This window comes from Linepithema humile, chromosome 2 (genome assembly GCF_040581485.1).
Source record: "Linepithema humile isolate Giens D197 chromosome 2, Lhum_UNIL_v1.0, whole genome shotgun sequence".
Classification (NCBI taxonomy): domain Eukaryota; kingdom Metazoa; phylum Arthropoda; class Insecta; order Hymenoptera; family Formicidae; genus Linepithema; species Linepithema humile.
The window spans coordinates 127,933-146,954 of record NC_090129.1 but is presented as its reverse complement, the minus strand read 5'-3'; the positions used below and the strand labels follow the sequence as shown (position 1 = coordinate 146,954).

General features: G+C 35.7%; 4 protein-coding genes across 4 annotated transcripts; 2 read left to right on the top strand and 2 right to left on the bottom strand.

Annotated features, from left to right (window-relative positions):
- Positions 1-583: 583 nt before the first annotated feature.
- LOC105673682 (WW domain-binding protein 11) lies at positions 584-3,139 on the bottom strand. The gene is made up of 7 exons (XM_012369483.2): positions 2,913-3,139; positions 2,696-2,821; positions 2,525-2,622; positions 2,233-2,404; positions 1,904-2,157; positions 1,269-1,809; positions 584-1,100 (listed from the first exon to the last, which is right to left on the bottom strand). Exons 1-7 carry the CDS (start codon positions 2,974-2,976, stop codon positions 667-669), a joined length of 1,689 nt encoding a protein of 562 aa, XP_012224906.1. The 5' UTR covers positions 2,977-3,139; the 3' UTR covers positions 584-666.
- Positions 3,140-4,191: 1,052 nt separating this feature from the next.
- On the top strand, positions 4,192-5,603 carry RpLP2 (ribosomal protein LP2). Its single transcript, XM_012369495.2, has 4 exons — positions 4,192-4,351; positions 4,843-5,015; positions 5,112-5,210; positions 5,405-5,603. The coding sequence occupies exons 2-4, from the start codon at positions 4,844-4,846 to the stop codon at positions 5,473-5,475; spliced, it is 342 nt and encodes a 113-aa protein (XP_012224918.1). The 5' UTR covers positions 4,192-4,351; position 4,843; the 3' UTR covers positions 5,476-5,603.
- A 295-nt stretch (positions 5,604-5,898) lies between these two features.
- On the top strand, positions 5,899-14,938 carry Chc (clathrin heavy chain). Its single transcript, XM_012369472.2, has 9 exons — positions 5,899-6,387; positions 7,655-7,862; positions 8,095-11,146; positions 11,542-11,839; positions 11,922-12,362; positions 12,453-13,015; positions 13,108-13,330; positions 13,415-13,490; positions 13,680-14,938. Exons 1-9 carry the CDS (start codon positions 6,346-6,348, stop codon positions 13,805-13,807), a joined length of 5,031 nt encoding a protein of 1,676 aa, XP_012224895.1. The 5' UTR covers positions 5,899-6,345; the 3' UTR covers positions 13,808-14,938.
- A 1,054-nt stretch (positions 14,939-15,992) lies between these two features.
- Positions 15,993-17,831, bottom strand: Pop4 (ribonuclease P/MRP subunit POP4). Its single transcript, XM_012369493.2, has 4 exons — positions 17,509-17,831; positions 17,291-17,427; positions 16,813-17,203; positions 15,993-16,630 (listed from the first exon to the last, which is right to left on the bottom strand). The coding sequence occupies exons 1-4, from the start codon at positions 17,522-17,524 to the stop codon at positions 16,491-16,493; spliced, it is 684 nt and encodes a 227-aa protein (XP_012224916.1). The 5' UTR covers positions 17,525-17,831; the 3' UTR covers positions 15,993-16,490.
- Positions 17,832-19,022: the final 1,191 nt, after the last annotated feature.

Here is a 19,022-nt window from a genome sequence, read left to right as displayed (position 1 = left end):
CTGGCCGGCTCGAGTTTGCATCACTGATTGGAATCCAATCGATGACTGGAAATCACAGGAGATTCAGATTTTTTATCAATGTCTACGCAATGATTCACAGATTTTAGTTTTTAATTGATTTTTCATCTGATCCACATAAGTGGCATGACAAGAGATTCATTATTTTTTAACTAGATGAGCTTTGATTTATTACTTTTATTGAAATGATTAAATCATTTTTGACAATATGATTATTTTTATCTTAATCGTAGGCTTCAATTTTTTATCAAATACAATTGTCCTGTTAATTGAAGAAATTCAAACACTTATGACAAGATTAACAAGATAAAACTTATAAAGAATAAAATTACTTTCTTAAGGAAGAACTAGCTTAAAGAAAAAGTTCAAAAAACAGATTAAAATTTATAATTGTTATATTTTCTATTCGTCATTTCTAAAAATAATTTAAAAAATGATAAAGCTTGGCCAAATTTTGTTTATCCAAGCTGATAAATTATAATTTTGTATAAGTCCATTCGCATCTATTTATATATTGAAAAAAATACACAATTGTCCATATGTTATTAAATAATAACAAAAAATGTTCTTAATCACACACTGTGTATATTGAACAGAATGCTTATAATAATAATATTCCATTTAAGTAAAGCATACATTCTTCCAAATTCAAAGTAATCCTTCCATTTCTTGCATAAATTGCATGTATGCGTCGTCTTTTGTCTTAGGTTGTGCAGTTCTAAGTGGTTGCGCTTCCGGTAACCTTTCCGTAATTCTGGAGATACTGCTGGATTTCTTCTTATCGTCTCTTTTTACACGCAAAGATGTTGGTAAAAATCTAGTAACATCAGCAGCTAGATTCCTAATTTGCGGTTTGGCCTCGATAGTAGTTGTACTTTTTCCATCTTTGTCCTTTCTGTTAATTAGTTGCGGCGCAGCAGAAAGGACATTGGGCGTTTTGGGCTGTGCAGTTGTTCCAGACTGCGTTTGCATTTGGGAATTTGCTATGTTCGACATATTTGATATTTGCATTTGTGGCGGTGGCATTCGAGGTATGTTTGGAGGGCCGGGTCTTAATATTCTCGGTATTCCAGGTGGAGGACCTGTAAAATAATTATGTTATTTCTGTTGTATAGGAACGAGTACACTTACATTAGTTAGTTTTACATTTTAAATTCATCAAATTTCTATTGAATGTTATATATTTGAAAAATTAAAAATTTAAAGTGCCAGAAAGAATTTTATATATATATATATATATAGTGGCTCACCAGGCGGTAATCGGAGTCCGATACGAGGTGGTGGAGGTGGTGGCATTCTCAGATGTAACGGTGGTGGTGGTGGTCGATAAAGTAAAGATGGAGGTGGTATGCCCATCGGTGGCATGGCATGTTGTTGTGTATGCTGCGTATGAGGATGAGATGTGTGCTGTCCATGTCCGGAGAGATGGTCCGATGCTCCTGGTGGTTCCAGTTCTTCATCATCTCCCTTATTACTGGATTTGTTGTTACTAGATTTAGCATTGGATTCGTTTTCTGCCTCGAGAAGCGATAGTCGCGCATTAAGATCCTGAGCACGCTCTGTCTCTCTCTTCTTATGGACGACTTCCATCTCTCGCATAAATTGATCAATATCTTGTCCTGCCATTGCCAACATTTTCTGTTGCAGTGTAGTTGGCTTTACTTTCGCCATATCTCTATCCTTTTCTTTCTCTTTCTCCAAGTCTTTCTCCTTATTTTCAGACTCTTGTTTGCCATCCTCCTTATCATCGGCGAATCTTATCGTTCTCGATTTTGCTGGAGGATCCTTAACCTATTCAATACATGGATATTGTGTATTAAAGATGAAAATTATTTGAATCTATTTTACAGTTGGTAGTTGTTAATTTAAATAATGTTTTACTCACACTTTCAGCTACATCCTCATCGTCGCTCGAAAGATCAGGAGGTGGAAATGGTGGTACACCAGGTGGCTCCTTATTAGGTGCTAATGTAGGCATCGATGGAGAAGTTGCATATGCACTGGTCTTCTTTAAAATGCTTGGTGGTATTGGTATATTTATCAAAGGATGATGTTGCGATATATAATGAGGATGAGGTGGATACATATGTGCAGGTGGTTGCGGCATATCTGGCAATGGAATCTGAGATGTCAAAGATCCTGTAAAAAAAAAATATGCATTAGTTATAATACAACTATATCTTTTATAGTAATATTTACACTTATCGTGTTTACCTGGATACATCCTAGATATATCATTGGCTGCTGATGGCAATGGAATTTCATCAACTTGTACTTGCTGTGCGTGTCGCACAGCTTCAAAATAAGAAACCAAATCTATCCTTCTACGTTCATATTGAATCAATTGCTCTTTCAATTCCGCCCATTTTTCTTGATCATCTTTCGCCTAAAAGATAAAGGACCGATATATCAATTATGTTGCATCACAAGTCAATCATTAACTTTGTCACAACCTTACCAATACTTTATTGAAGGAAATTTACAATCATGCTATTTACATACTTACATACATTTTTAAGACACGATCTAAAGTCTCCTTAAGTTTCTTTCGTTTGTCCTTCAATACTTTCTCGTTCAGGGGAGGTGGTTGCATTACATTGTATTCTGAAAAAAGAGTTCAAAACACAGTTACATGTAATGTTGTGCTTTAACATCAAAACATATTCTTTTCACTAACCCATCTGATCAATTTTCTCCATTTCTTCGATAATCTGCGCTGGATCTTTTCCTTTCAAAACGGCCGCTCTTACTAATTGTCGTTGCTTTTTGTTCTTTTTTAGTTCCTTTTTACGTGCTTCTTTTCCTGTAATAAAAAATAAATACTTCACATTCTATATCTTTCGAATTACTAAAAGTATTTGAACAAACGCTTGGTTATGTTTTCGAGTACTAACGTGCTTGATCGGTAGGATTCATGTATTTTCCACTCTTTGTAGTGTTGATTGAACGGCGTCCCATTTTCACGTTATTGCTTGACAATTAATATCACACTTCAATTAACTATAACTAAAATTCCGTACAAATTTTATGTCAACGGCGTTATTTACGTTAGATCATGAAATGTATAGCATAAACTACATAAAATTTTGATTGAAAAATCACTGTTAACCATTGGTACCATTTCGAACTCCAAGTAACATAACGCACCCACAGATGTCTATACTAGTACTAGATCGCTAACTTCGTCAAAAGAGCTGAGGCCACAGATGTCTATACTAGTACTAGATCGCTAACTTCGTCAAAAGAGCTGAGGCCGGCAGGATTTCCGGTTTCGGCCATGACACCCTACACAAAATGGCGACAATGCGTGTGTATGTGTATATCTGTACGTGCGTATGCACATGTGGTACCCGGCGTGGTGATACAAATTGATAATATTGGGCGGTATTCATAGTCCGTTCTTATATTCAAAATTGCTTAAGCACGGACTTATATTCGCTCTCTTTGTCACACATAGATTGTGTCTGACGAAGAGAGCGAATATAAAATCGTGCTTAAAACGATCTTGAATATAAGAACGGACTATGAATACCGGCCATTGTAAAAATTCTTGAAAGATGCCGAGCAGTTGTTGAGCAGTTGTTGAGCAGTTGTTAAGCGGCCATTTTGTTGTAGGGTGTCATGACCGAAACCGGAAATCCTGCCAGCCTCAGTTTTTCCATACGTCAAAGTCTAAAGTTAGCGATCTAGTACTAGTATAGACATCTGTGCTGCACCCTGATACGAATAACGTTAGGTCTGTTCTTTATAGCTGAACTGGCTGCACTAGTTCAGAGTTTATCTTTTTCTCTCCATATTAGGTCTGTTCTTTATAGCTGAACTGGCTGCACTAGTTCAGAGTTTATCTTTTTCCCTCCATATTAGAAAGAAAAAGATAAACTTTGAATTAGTGCAGCCAGTTCAGCTATAAAGAACAGACCTATTGAAAGGAGAAAGATAAACTCTGAACTAGTGCAGCCAGTTCAGCTATAAAGAACAGACCTGTTATCTTTCTTATATTTCGTGTTATTAAAATATTTTACGCATATATTTATAAGAATATAATACAAAATATATATTAATATTTTGTCTATAAAAATATTAAATAATCATTTTTTTTTTGCAAATGAAAATGTAAAGCTTTGATTATGAAAGAAATGGTCGAGAGGGCGCGACAGTAGGATATAAGTTCCCAATTAACATGATGACCATCTTATCATACTAATTTTTCTTGGTTTCTTCCATTTCTCTACCATCACTTTTCCATTCCATTCCATTCCATTCTTCCGGTGCTCGCTTTTGCACGTTTGTATCGTTTGAGCGGAGTCCACGTTTCGTGTCGTAAGACTTAAAGGTATGTGAGGCTAATTTAAAAGTTATATTATATAGAAATATTCTGCATTCTGAATTATTCGAATATTGGTCGATTAAAATGATTACCATATTTATCTGATGGCATTTTTCAATGCGTCATATTATTGGATATTTTTGACTGCATCATGTTTGCACGAGTGTGACCCGTGAAAATATATGCAAAGTAACGTCTAATCGATATTATCTTCTTCTTTTTTCTTTATCTTACAGCACTCATTCGTCAAATTTAAATATCATGTAATATAATTTTTCTAAAATTAATAAACATTTCATAGAGTAAAACTCATATTCTCAAGTATGATAGGTTATGTTGTCTCACATAAAACATTATGTCTTATACACATTTAGACTTATTATTTTTGTATCAAGTCTATAAATCTTTCTTCTACTAAACATAATTAGCGTTTGAAATGATTATATTTGTGTAAATTGTATTGTGTCAAAAATTTAATAAAAATTATTGCTTTGCAGAATGCGTTACGTGGCTGCTTATATGCTGGCTGTTTTGGGGGGTAAAGCTTCCCCAAGCCAAAATGACATTGAAAAAATCCTGTCATCGGTTGGAATTGAAACAGATGCTGAAAAACTGAAAAAAGTCATTTCAGAATTGAATGGAAAGTCTATCGATGAATTGATTGCTAAAGGTATATCTCTACATATTTTTATTAAAAATATTGTTTTGCTTAGAAAAATTTGGTTCTTTTTTCCACAAATTATACAATAATGTATTGTGATTTTAGGCAGAGAGAAATTGTCATCTATGCCAGTTGGTGGAGCAGCTGCTGCAAGTGTTGCAGCTCCTGCTGCTAGCGCGGCAGCTCCAGTTGAAGAGAAGAAAGGTAAATTATTGCATTATAAATTTAAAAAATTGCTATCATACGATTAAAGTAGCATATTTTTAAGTTTTATATCGACGAGTTGATTCGTCAAGATTAATTATAAATTTAATTAATGTGTATGTATATACACACAAATATTGAATTGTATGTATGTATATCCATAAATGTGACAAATTTAATTTTTATTTTAACAGAAGAGAAGAAGCCTGCTAAAGAAGAATCTGAATCTGAAGATGACGACATGGGCTTTGGTCTGTTCGACTAATGGCACTGTTTTTTTTATTTTGTCACTAAAATGAAGTATGTTAAATTCTGTGACAATTGCATAAACTTTTATGTACAAATAAAAGTAATACTACTATGTGAGAACACATAGATCATTTTTGAATTTAATCGATTTTACAACTGCTTTATTTTACATCCATCTCTTCTTTTTCTGTATTGTAAATAATATGAATTACACGTACAATGCATAATTGTTTCATAACTAGATGCAATGGTGATAACTTTTAAAATACTTTAAAGTAAAAGAAAGATATAACTAGAAATGAAAAGAGAAGGGGATTTTATAATTGACTATGAAAACGTCACACATTCGTGCGCCGTTGCGGTTTCATTCGTAGCGGCGTAGTGACGAAAGGAGAAAGGGAAGGGGCGATGCGCGAGATTTACCACTGAATCCAATCGTGTCAAGTCGTGCTTGTATTCTTCCGCTCTTTAGCGTTAAGTCTTTCTCGTCAAGTTGAACATTAATATCATCGAAATCGTCGCCAGCAACTGTTCAAAAACAAATACCAGTGTTAATTAAAAATTAATTATCGATATTTGCAGCGTGATTTCAGCCACGAAGCATGATTTAACGTGAGATAACGGTTGAGAATTTTCATACGCGGGAACTATTTCGAGACAGAGGGGCGGCGTTGGCGGCCATGATGGGTGGCAGCGGCGAGTAGCGACTATATTCCGTCAGTTGGTTTTGCGCTTTGATGGTTGATGTCGAATATTCGGGAATAAAAAGCGCTCAATAAGTAGGAATAACTCGTTAATAGATACGGTTGGGTCCGCAGCCGCACGGCTACTCCGTAGAAAAGACAGCGGCTGAAAACCTTGGAGATTTTTCGAATATTTCAGCAAAATGACGCAGCTACTACCCATAAGGTTTCAAGAACATCTTCAGGTATGTTATCTATTTTCTTGTGATATTTCTCTCGTGTAAAAAAACGAAAGGTTACTGTTGCTATATTTATATTAACCGTGTCTTCTCGCGCTGAACATTTTCTTAACTATTGCTTTGACATCTTTTTTATGAGTCGTTAATTTGTTGACGAGTTATTTCGTCTCTCGTGGAACGGAAGCACAATTTTACGAAACTGACATTACTTTGACAACTATAACATTGTCGTACTATTCGCGTAAGATTCGATAACATTACTCGACTTGTCGAATAGCTCGTGCGGTCATGATTGTATTCTTCTGGCGAGATTCGTGGCACAGGTTAACTATCTGATATACTTAATTGATGTGTATATTACTTATAGGTAGGTGAAACGCAACAAAATGAATTTTTTTTTCCTACTGATGAACTATACGTGACACATGATGCTATCGTGGATTTATATCTGCCACGTATACGCCCCTTATTTCCGTCTTTGCTGCAACTATTTCTTATAGAATATTTCCTTATTGTTTTACGCAAAACTCAATATGTTGCCAATATTAACATTCAAATATTATAGGAAATCTAATGACTGTATTTTTCGTTCCTGACCTAAATGTGTTACGAACGAAACAAATCATGCTCTCCATTTGCAATAAATACTTTGTAAATTGTATTCAGGGACACATTTGATTTGAGTAACATATGGCTATCACAATATTGTTGGAATATTATGTTATCATAAAATTAATTTTACGAATCACTTTGCTGCAATTTTGTGATTATATTATAACAGCAAGCAATCCACAATTTAAGCATTGCGATACAACTCAATTGTCTGTGGAGGATAAATATGAGTTGATACAATGCATTTATTTTTTGACGCACTGTAATTGTTTTAAATAATTACATGTAAAAGATGTATTATTGGTAAAGTTGGTTTAATCTCTAGAGATAGGAAAGCTGATTTTTCAGTCTCGATTAGTTTAGGCGTTATTAAGATACATTTGTCTTGCTTCTAGTCTTCTAATCTACATCTTCTAATATTATTATTTAAGGAAATAATACACACCTGAAACTTTTCAGCTTTGTAGTAATTGAAGATTTTTCACAGAATGTCACTTTAGTACTTGTAAAAAAATTTTGACTTGAAAAAGTTGTCGAAAAATATATCTCTTTAGAGAGAGTATCTAGTTGATAATCAATTTACTTTTTAAAAAACAAGTAATATAAAGTTGGCTATGTAAGCTACATTCCAGATATATATCTACATCTTTTATTTTTACAGCTTACAGCTGTGGGGATTAACGCCAGCAATGTCAGCTTTAATACACTTACAATGGAATCTGACAAATTTATTTGTGTTAGAGAAAAGGTCGGTGATACTGCTCAGGTAGTCATTATCGATATGAATGACTCGGCCAATCCTATTAGAAGACCGATTTCTGCTGATTCTGCAATTATGAATCCAGCTAGTAAAGTCATTGCTCTTAAAGGTATGTACATGTGTAAATGTTTGATTTTGGGGAAAAATATACAATAATGTAACATGAGAAAATAGATTAATAAAAATTGCCAAATTGATAAATTTTGCAATAATTTTACTTACAAAGTAGCTAAAAAGTAAAATTTGTACACTTTTTCTCAAAATAATTTGAAACATGGAGAAAGCGCCAAATACGTGAGAATTACTAAAAGAAATATTTACTTTTATTTTATTCGGTATAGCTATGAAAACACTGCAAATTTTCAACATTGAAATGAAATCAAAGATGAAAGCTCATACGATGACGGAAGATGTAGTCTTTTGGAAATGGATATCGTTGAACACATTGGCACTGGTAACGGAAACCGCAGTGTATCACTGGTCCATGGAAGGCGATTCGACACCGAATAAGATGTTCGAACGACATTCATCGTTGAACGGCTGTCAGATTATCAATTATAGAACAGATCCAAAGCAAACATGGCTATTATTGATCGGTATTTCGGCGCAACATAACCGAGTAGTCGGTGCTATGCAGCTGTATTCAGTGGAACGGAAATGCTCGCAGCCAATTGAGGGGCACGCCGCCTCTTTTGCTCAGTTCAAGATGGAGGGAAACGCGGAAGCGAGCAATCTATTTTGTTTTGCCGTTAGAACAGTTCAAGGAGCAAAGCTTCATATTATTGAAGTCGGTCAACCACCCGCGGGTAACCATCCATTTCCTAAAAAAGCGGTGGACGTGTTCTTTCCACCCGAAGCCGGAAATGATTTTCCTGTCGCGATGCAAGTCAGCTCGAAATACGATGTCATATATTTAATCACCAAATATGGTTATATACATATGTATGATATCGAGTCTGCGACTTGTATATTTATGAATCGTATCTCGGGAGAAACTATCTTCGTTACCGCTCCGCACGAAGCTTCCGGCGGTATAATTGGAGTAAATCGAAAGGGCCAAGTTTTGTCCGTATCCGTGGATGAGGAGAATATAATCCCCTACATCAATGGGGTACTGCAGAATTCAGAATTGGCATTAAGAATGGCCGTGAGAAACAACTTGTCGGGAGCCGAAGACTTGTTTGTAAGAAAATTCAACATGCTCTTCCAAAACGGTCAATACGCGGAGGCGGCCAAGGTCGCGGCTAACGCTCCCAAAGGAATACTCAGAACGCCCGCGACGATTCAACGATTTCAGCAAGTTCCGACTACCCAAGGTCAAACGTCACCTCTTCTACAGTACTTTGGTATTCTTCTGGATCAGGGACAGCTGAACAAGTACGAATCGTTGGAACTATGTCGACCGGTACTAGTTCAGGGACGTAAACAACTGTTGGAGAAGTGGCTGAAGGAAGACAAGTTGGAGTGCAGCGAGGAGCTGGGAGATCTGGTGAAGCAAGCGGATCCTACGTTAGCGCTCAGTGTTTACTTGAGAGCCAACGTTCCTAATAAGGTTATCCAATGCTTCGCGGAGACCGGTCAATTCCAGAAGATTGTTCTCTACGCCAAGAAAGTCTCGTATACTCCCGACTATATATTTCTCTTGCGGAATGTCATGAGGATTAATCCCGATCAGGGTGTGGCGTTCGCACAGATGCTGGTCCAAGACGACGAACCATTGGCCGATATCAATCAGATCGTCGATATATTTATGGAGCAAAACATGGTGCAGCAATGCACGGCATTCCTACTGGATGCGCTCAAGAACAATCGGCCGAGCGAGGGTGCCTTACAAACTCGCCTCTTGGAGATGAATTTAATGTCTGCTCCGCAAGTGGCCGATGCTATCTTGGGTAATCAAATGTTCACTCATTACGACAGGGCTCACGTCGCGCAGCTGTGCGAGAAGGCTGGCTTATTGCAACGTGCGCTCGAACACTACACGGATTTGTACGACATTAAAAGAGCGGTGGTGCATACGCATTTGCTTTCGCCCGATTGGCTTGTAGGCTTCTTCGGGACATTGTCCGTGGAAGATTCTCTCGAATGTTTGAAGGCCATGTTGACGGCTAACATAAGACAGAATTTGCAAATCTGCATACAAATCGCGACCAAATATCACGAACAATTGACGACTAAAGCGCTGATAGATTTATTTGAGAGTTTCAAGTCTTACGAGGGGTTGTTTTACTTTTTGGGATCCATCGTGAATTTCAGCCAGGATCAGGAGGTGCATTTCAAGTATATCCAGGCGGCGTGCAAGACCGGTCAGATCAAGGAAGTGGAGCGTATATGTCGAGAGAGCAACTGTTACAATCCGGAACGCGTAAAGAATTTTTTGAAAGAGGCGAAGCTATCGGATCAGTTGCCCTTGATAATCGTGTGCGACCGATTTGATTTTGTACACGATCTCGTTCTCTACCTTTATCGCAATAACTTGCAGAAATATATCGAGATATACGTGCAGAAGGTAAATCCATCGCGTCTACCGGTGGTCGTGGGTGGTTTGTTAGACGTCGACTGCTCGGAGGACATCATTAAGAATCTGATACTGGTGGTGCGCGGACAATTTTCCACCGACGAACTGGTCGAGGAGGTTGAGAAGAGAAACCGGCTGAAACTCTTGCTGCCGTGGTTGGAATCTCGTGTTCACGAGGGTTGCGTAGAACCCGCCACTCACAACGCGTTAGCCAAGATTTACATCGATAGTAACAACAATCCTGAAAGATTTCTCAAAGAGAATCAATTTTACGACAGTAGAGTCGTCGGCAAGTATTGCGAGAAGCGCGATCCCCATTTGGCTTGCATCGCGTACGAACGTGGCCAGTGCGATCGCGAGCTGATAAGCGTGTGCAATGAGAATAGTCTGTTCAAGAGTGAAGCTAGATATTTGGTGAGACGCAGAGACCCTGATCTTTGGGCGGAAGTACTTTTGGAGAGCAATCCGTACAAGCGACCGTTGATCGATCAAGTGGTTCAAACTGCCCTGTCCGAAACGCAAGATCCTGAAGATATATCGGTTACCGTCAAAGCTTTCATGACGGCCGACTTGCCCAACGAATTGATTGAACTTCTCGAAAAAATAGTGCTGGACAGCAGTGTGTTCAGCGATCATCGTAATTTGCAAAATCTCTTGATACTGACAGCTATCAAAGCCGATCGTACGCGTGTCATGGAGTATATTAATCGCTTGGACAATTACGATGCTCCGGATATCGCCAACATCGCCATTAACAATGAGCTCTACGAGGAAGCTTTTGCCATTTTCAAGAAGTTTGACGTCAACACATCAGCTATTCAGGTTCTGATCGAACAAGTCGGCAATTTGGATAGAGCTTACGAATTTGCAGAAAGGTATGACGCACACACATGCATTGTATGGCCAAAAAATTCCGGGATTGAATTGATAAAAAGAAAGAAAAACATGAAAAAGTTAATAACCAAATTTTATCACTATTATAAATGTTTTATACATTTCTCGTGACGTTTAACGTATTCTGTAAGATGAGAATGAAATATCTGAAAAGCTTTTTCGCGATACCTTTTTCAATTTTTTTATTAGGTTTTTTCGAATATTCTCAACATTTGCAGATCGCTCCCTTTTAGGCACAATTTAATTTAAATTGAAACACAAAGTGTATGGAGAGGATATTAAAAAAAAGATTCCTGGAATTTTTTATGTTATTTCTTTTAACGTTTTTTCGATTTTTGTAGGTTTTTATAGGTTCACTTAAATCGTCTGTTTGTAGATGCAACGAGCCGCCGGTGTGGTCGCAACTCGCCAGGGCTCAATTACAGCAGGGTTTGGTTAAAGAAGCGATCGACAGTTTTATCAAAGCGGATGATCCATCGGCATACGTGGATGTAGTAGAAACTGCACATAGGACTTCACATTGGGAAGATTTAGTCCGCTATCTCCAAATGGCTCGTAAAAAAGCACGCGAATCGTTTATCGAGAGCGAATTGATATATGCGTACGCGCGAACCAATCGGCTTGCAGATCTCGAGGAATTTATATCTGGTCCTAATCATGCTGACATACAAAAGGTACGATATAAAGAATTATTTACATCTGTGCGTTGCGCCAGCGTAATACAATTTCTATGAATCTTTCCTTTTGTTCTCACAGATCGGCGATAGATGCTTCGATGATAAAATGTACGACGCTGCGAAGCTCCTATACAACAATGTATCAAACTTTGCGCGTTTAGCTATAACACTGGTCCATCTGAAAGAATTTCAAGGTGCCGTTGATAGCGCGCGAAAAGCCAACTCGACGCGTACTTGGAAAGAGGTTTGCTTCGCTTGCGTAGATAGCGGTGAATTTCGATTGGCCCAAATGTGCGGCCTGCACATAGTCGTACACGCTGACGAACTCGAAGACTTGATCAATTACTACCAAGATCGTGGACATTTCGAGGAACTGATTAATCTTCTGGAAGCTGCTTTAGGACTCGAACGAGCTCATATGGGAATGTTTACCGAGCTAGCTATTCTCTACAGTAAATATAAGCCTCAACGAATGAGAGAGCATCTGGAACTCTTCTGGTCGCGTGTCAATATACCGAAAGTGAGTTTTTTTTTTTATTTCTATGTGTGAAAGCTAGTAGGACATTGGTTAATTATTCGCGATAAACTAATGAAAATGTTCGGCTTGTAGGTGCTACGCGCGGCGGAACAAGCGCATTTGTGGGCCGAATTAGTGTTTCTCTATGATAAATACGAGGAATACGACAACGCAGTCCTCGCGATGATGCAACATCCTACCGAAGCTTGGCGAGAAGGTCACTTTAAAGATGTTATTACTAAAGTAGCAAACGTCGAGCTCTATTATAAGGCTATACAATTTTACGTGGAGTATAAACCCCTTTTGCTAAACGATATATTGCTCGTGCTTGCTCCACGTATGGATCATACTAGATCAGTGGCATACTTTACGAGAACCGGCCATCTACAACTAGTGAAACCATACTTGAGATCGGTTCAAGCTCTCAATAACAAAGCTATCAATGAAGCGTTGAATGGCTTGCTGATTGATGAGGAGGATTATCAAGGTCTCCGAACATCAATCGATGCGTTCGATAATTTTGATAATATCGCGTTAGCCCAACAACTCGAGAAACATGAATTGATCGAGTTTAGAAGAATTGCCGCTTACTTGTACAAGGGAAATAATAGATGGAAGCAATCTGTGGAGCTTTGCAAAAAGGATCGACTATTCAGGTAACGAATATAATTTAGAAATCTGCGCAATGTTTGTAGTATATGCAAACGCGAATCTCATTACTCGCTAATTCGACTAATTCAACTAACAGGGATGCTATGGAATACGCGGCGGAATCGCGAAATTCAGAAGTCGCCCAAGAATTGCTCGAGTGGTTCCTGGAAAGAGGCTCTAAAGACTGCTTCGCAGCATGTCTATTTCATTGTTACGATTTACTTCATCCGGATGTTATCTTGGAGCTTTCATGGAGACATCACATTTTACATTTCGCAATGCCGTATCTTATACAAGTTGCGCGGGAATATATTACAAAGGTAAAAATAACGAACAATGATAATGTCCACCAACTTTATATCGAGAACCACTATGATATTTACAGTGTTGAATATGTTGAATAGGTTGATAAATTAGAAGAGGCCGAAAGTCGACGCATCGAAGAAACTGATCATCAAGAGCATAAGCCTATGATTATGCGTAAGTGATTTTTTGTCACAACTACGAGAACCGAGTGAAAAGTTTTGCCTTCAGCTAAACAACAGAGGAAGATGTTTGAAAATTTGGCAGAAAGAGCAAAGCTTTTCAGTTCGCTCTTTCATAAGTAACGTGCAACAAACTCTACATTAACTACATTTTCTTTCTGCTGCATGATTGTTACGGCAACAGCGGAACCTCAGCTAATGTTGACTGCAGGACCAGGAATGATGGCACCAGGCTACGCACCTCAAAACGTATACGGTACGCCTGCACAAGTGTACGCGTCCACCGCAGCCTATCAAGGTTACGGTATGTGAAATACATTTAAGGAGACAGATCAACAAAGTCTACTTTTCTATAAAGTTTAGGTAGAACAAGATTGTTTGGTTAGCTTAATATATCGTTAAAACGAATACAAATGAATATCATTAGAAACGAACAATTGCCACGTTTAGATCGTGATTATAGTATAATGGGTGACGAAATGTGTTAGAAGAAGGTTATCACATACTATCTAAATATGAATTTGTGTAATTTATAGCAGAGACATCATCGAGTAATTATATTTCATCGTTTAAATAGTTGTTTAACACGGACTTTGTAAAACCGATATTATTTAAAGATGTAAAGTGTAAAGAGAAGAAAAAAATGGGTTTTTTTTTCCTTTTTTTAAATACGGTGCTCACAGGCTTTCTATTGGATTATTGTTGCGCAGATAGTAAAAATGTACGTGTGTGTATACACACACGCGCGCGCCACACACACATACACACACACACACACACACGCACGCACACGCACACGCACGCACGCGCGTTAAAATAACCAAGATATAATTTCACTGTTTTTGCTCTCACATATACATATGTATCTATGTGCCTTTCTTTTGGCTACTAAAAGGAAGCAAGCTTTTTTTCCGACAATATCAAATTCAGAAACAACATTAATTGTAATTTGTTAAACCGTAATTTTTGTACAAACTATACAATGCTTCCTTTTTGATAAGACTTTCGATTTTATTCAAATAGTCTCACACATGTATGTAAACAAGAATAAGAAGTTATGCAACTTAAAGAGTTGATCTTTTTTTTCACTTAAAGAAAAATAACAGCACTGTAAAAAAATATATATGTTTGAAACATCGTATGATGAACGATGAAATCGCGATGAAAATAAAGTGCTCTCGCAAAATTGAAATGTTATAAAAATATCTTTTAGATCGGGTAGATCATATATTATTGTATCAGTATTGCAACGAGAAGATCTTTCAAGATGGAGGAAATCTGTAGACGTTTCAAAATATGTTGGCGTATACATAGGAAATATACGTTGTTCTAGATCTACCTGTGTGTATATTTGCTTGGACATAATACGAATATACATGTTCGTAGTTAGTTTGATTTGCGTGAATGAATGATCATAAAATAAATTACAGATTTTGAAATTGATGGCAAGCTGTTATTGTCTTACTATGTATTGAAGAATATGAAGTAGATTGAGTTTTGCTCATTCTTTATATGTTTCACGCTTTTAATCTTTTACTGAATGATTTTTAGCATACACATGATCGTTTTTATTACATCTCTTATACCATATAAAATAATTTGCTGCTATTTTCTGTTTGTTTCGACTTCACATGTGTATGCATAGTACCCACCTTATTTGATTAATCATTACACAGCTTGGTGCAAGCTATATCTAAATTATGCAAATATTAAGATAAATTAGATTGCAATATTTCTAGAAACTGATAAAGTCATGTTGTTAAACATTTATGTCTTCTTAAATATTTGTGTTGCATGTACAATGCTATGTCAATGGATCAGGATCAATACATTTATACGCACGCACGCACACACACAAACACGCGCGCGCGCGTATGTATGTATGTAGTATGGCAGGAAACAAATACACAAAACAGGCATTAATTTAGTAATATATCTCATAATATATCTCACCTTTAACATTCCTAAATATGAGTTGCCTTGTAGCGTAAACTTGTATCACTCAACTATATCTTGTTCATGTTACATATAACAAAATAGTTATTTTTTATTTTAAATTATGAAGAAGAAGAGTTTATATTGATGGAAAAATCATGTTATCGATATGCTCGAGTAATAATTTCTATTATACATGAAAGTGTAAAAGAAAACAAAAGATCGATTTACATACATTTATTCGTCTTGTTTTCTATTGTGTTTTTTTCATCACATAAAGCTATTCGTTTAGTATTCTCCACAGTTGATCGTGCAATGATTCAACTGTATATTAATCATAAAAAAAAATGTTATGTCGAAGATGGTCGGTAACATGACTTGGTACTACTTTATTCTGACTTAAGCTTAATCAATAATATTGTAGATCTTTTTTTGTAATCAACAAAAAAAAATATATATATACATATATAATTATACCAATTGAGGATAATTATCATTGTATCAGTGTCATGTTTGGCCATAGTTTTAATAGAATATATGGGTCAAACATTTCTCAAGTAAAGATATTTAATTATTGTTTAATAGTTATGCACTTTCATATACATACACACGTACATATGTATATGTATACATGACACAACCTACACATACATTACAAAGATACATATATTATACATATACATATATAAATATAATGCTATATTATATATGACTAAATACTGTAACATATAAGTGTAGTAAATATACATTATCAATTCTATAATTGTAATATTTTACAATAATAATCTGCAAAGTAATAATGAAAGCTATACAGAAATAAATAATGCTAATTATATGAAATTAAGCTAAATTGAGCAAAAGAGTCACTATTGTTATCAATTGTATACAATTTTATAATATCTATAAAACCAATTTTGTTTATTTTCTATAATACTCTACCTTGTGAGGTAACTTCTTTATTTAGACTGTTAGTAATATTATTTTGTAAACGGTACAATTTATAGAGGACAATGTCTAGTATTGAATTTATTACAGTGTATTATGATAAATGTTTACAATATCATAATTGAACTATTCTTGTATTCTTAAATTTTTTAACCGATCGTTCCACAGGTCTCCCAGAGAGCAGCTTTCCAAATGCTTTTAATATTACACCATTGTTTAAATAAACATTAATCTTAATCACATCTTTTGGTATTGCTAAAGCAAAATTTAATAAAATATTTTAGCGATATAATCATGTGCAAATTTTTATAGCAAATTGTAGCATTGCATATACCTGTATATGCATACATGTAATACATACACATGAACACATACACACATTATGATAAACTGTAGAAAAAAATTAATTTGTAAATGTATTTTAATATGCCACTTACTTCGAATAATGTTGTCAGTTCCACAAATTCTAAAAGTACTTTTTGTGTCTTGTACGATAATTCCTGTGAGTCCTATCAAGCTAGGACATCTTGACTTGTCAATTGAAATTTTAGCACCATGAAAATCAGCTTTCATTAATTGTTGATTGATATTTTCCCAATTTGTTTTATTGGGATTCTTTGGTATATCGGTAAATGATACAATACCAAGCATTTCTTGCATATACTTTAACCATAATTGGTTTAAGGGTAAAAGATCAGAATATTTGATATTATTCTTGTAACCAATTTTGTTCAAACCAAAATGTACTCTTTTCCTGGTGGATAAAAATTTGCCTTTGCGATTTATTTTTTGCTTGTGCTTTGCCTTAAATTTATTAAACATAAAGACCTGAAAATTTAAATAAAAGTACCGTTTTTATTAATCAATTTATATCTTGATAATTGCTCTTTTATTCATCTTTTTACCATGTAGTACCTTTCGCAATTCATCTGGAATAGATTTACAATCAGATGATGGCAACAAATTTTGCAAAAAATTGACGAGATGCTGCTCGTTGTTTTCACAAATTGTAATACGCTGAGTTAAAGATTTGGGAAGTGGCGAGCATAATTCTGAAAGAAAAATTAATATTCAAATAATAAATTAAAAAGTGCAATTTTATTTGAACTGTTATATTCTATTGTGATATTTACTCGCATAACTTGACATGATTAGTTTTGTCTTGTAGTAGTCTCGCCTTTAACTTTTTTTTTATTTAATCTTGTTGAGAGAATTAATGTCAAACGCAGCTATGAAAACAAATAGTACTACATAACCACAGATTATTGTGTCTCCACTAAATACCACTACACACTTTCTAATGGCTTAGTTTACACCGATTGTTTAATACGCGTACCAAGTACTAAATCAGCTTCTTTGATTGGTGTAGATTTTGCACTAAACGATTTATACCTATCGGAGAAGCAGATTTAGTATTTGGTACGCGTACTAAACAATCGGTGTAAACTAGGCCAATGTATCTGATGCTTTTCAAATGGTATAAAAAGGGTTACAAACATAACATCTATACTATACCCTATTGTGCAAATATGGCTGCGTTCCGAAATTCACTGCCAGTATTGAAAATCTACAATATACGTAACGTAAATTATAGATTTTCAGTACTGGCAGTGAATTTTGAAATACAGCCTATATAGGTAGTTTTCCACCAAGAGGCACAAGCATAGACATTTATAATATACCTAGACTGTTGACTTGTCTGAAATACATGGCCGCAGAAAGTATGTACAAAACATGACGCATGCATACGAAGCAAGCGGTACGCATACACATAAAATGTGTGTATAATGATATGTAACTTACCGCTTACGACACGCTATGTAATACATAGATTTTGCTGCCATCTTTTAGGCTCGGTAAATAAGAGAGTCAACAGTCTAGTGTATACTATAAATATCTATGGACACAAGCGACACAAAAGTATTATTCTCTCTATTGCTCATTGAATATCGAACAAAGACAGAGTGATACTTGTGTCGATTTATGTCAACTTGTGTCCTTTGCTGGAAAACAACCCTCGTATGTTTTCCAGCAAAGGACACAAGTTGACATAAATCGACACAAGTATCACTCTGTCTTTGTTTGATATTCAATGAGCAATAGAGAGAATAATACTTTTGTGTCGCTTGTGTCTTTTGGTGGAAAACTACCATAATAAGAAATATTTGTTTTCTTGAGATTAATATAGTGTTACATATTGTTCCTAGAAAGCACAATTTTTTTTATTGGATATCGAATGATGTATGTAAAGCCTACATCAGATTATGCAACTTGTAGCAATTCGCAAGTGATCTAGTAAACTACTGAAAATGCACCATACAGCACACAGCATTTCTAGTAATTTATCAGATTTAGGCCGGCGTCACATAGAACCCGTAATCCGTAATCCGCACCAAAAGTCCGCAAAAGTTACTAGGGATTGCGTCCGTAACGTTACGTGTGTTTTATCTCCTTGTGTCCCATGGAGCCGTAATTCCATGAAATTTCCGTAAAAGTTACTAAAAGTTACTAGTTATTACTAGTAATGCTTTTTTTAATTTTATTTATTTAACTAAATTTGACGATTTAATTAAAATTTTTGTTAAAATTATAATATATTCTGTAGTTTTCTTATGAATAAAATACAAATAAACAATTATAATTTGTT

Excerpts from the sequence above, each read along its gene's own strand:
- LOC105673682 (XM_012369483.2), bottom strand. The coding sequence starts at position 2,976 with ATGGGACGCCGTTCAATCAACACTACAAAGAGTGGAAAATACATGAAT. Across the intron at positions 2,822-2,912 it reads GAATCCTACCGATCAAGCAC|GAAAAGAAGCACGTAAAAAG; the intron begins GTTAGTACTCGA and ends TTTTTATTACAG. Across the intron at positions 2,405-2,524 it reads ATCGTGTCTTAAAAATGTAT|GCGAAAGATGATCAAGAAAA; the intron begins GTAAGTATGTAA and ends TTTATCTTTTAG.
- RpLP2 (XM_012369495.2), top strand. The coding sequence starts at position 4,844 with ATGCGTTACGTGGCTGCTTATATGCTGGCTGTTTTGGGGGGTAAAGCT. Across the intron at positions 5,016-5,111 it reads CGATGAATTGATTGCTAAAG|GCAGAGAGAAATTGTCATCT; the intron begins GTATATCTCTAC and ends TTGTGATTTTAG. Across the intron at positions 5,211-5,404 it reads TCCAGTTGAAGAGAAGAAAG|AAGAGAAGAAGCCTGCTAAA; the intron begins GTAAATTATTGC and ends TTATTTTAACAG.
- Chc (XM_012369472.2), top strand. The coding sequence starts at position 6,346 with ATGACGCAGCTACTACCCATAAGGTTTCAAGAACATCTTCAG. Across the intron at positions 11,840-11,921 it reads ATCATGCTGACATACAAAAG|ATCGGCGATAGATGCTTCGA; the intron begins GTACGATATAAA and ends TTGTTCTCACAG. Across the intron at positions 13,491-13,679 it reads GCATAAGCCTATGATTATGC|CGGAACCTCAGCTAATGTTG; the intron begins GTAAGTGATTTT and ends TTACGGCAACAG.
- Pop4 (XM_012369493.2), bottom strand. Across the intron at positions 17,204-17,290 it reads TTCCAGATGAATTGCGAAAG|GTCTTTATGTTTAATAAATT; the intron begins GTACTACATGGT and ends TTAAATTTTCAG. Across the intron at positions 16,631-16,812 it reads AACTGACAACATTATTCGAA|CAATACCAAAAGATGTGATT; the intron begins GTAAGTGGCATA and ends ATTTTGCTTTAG.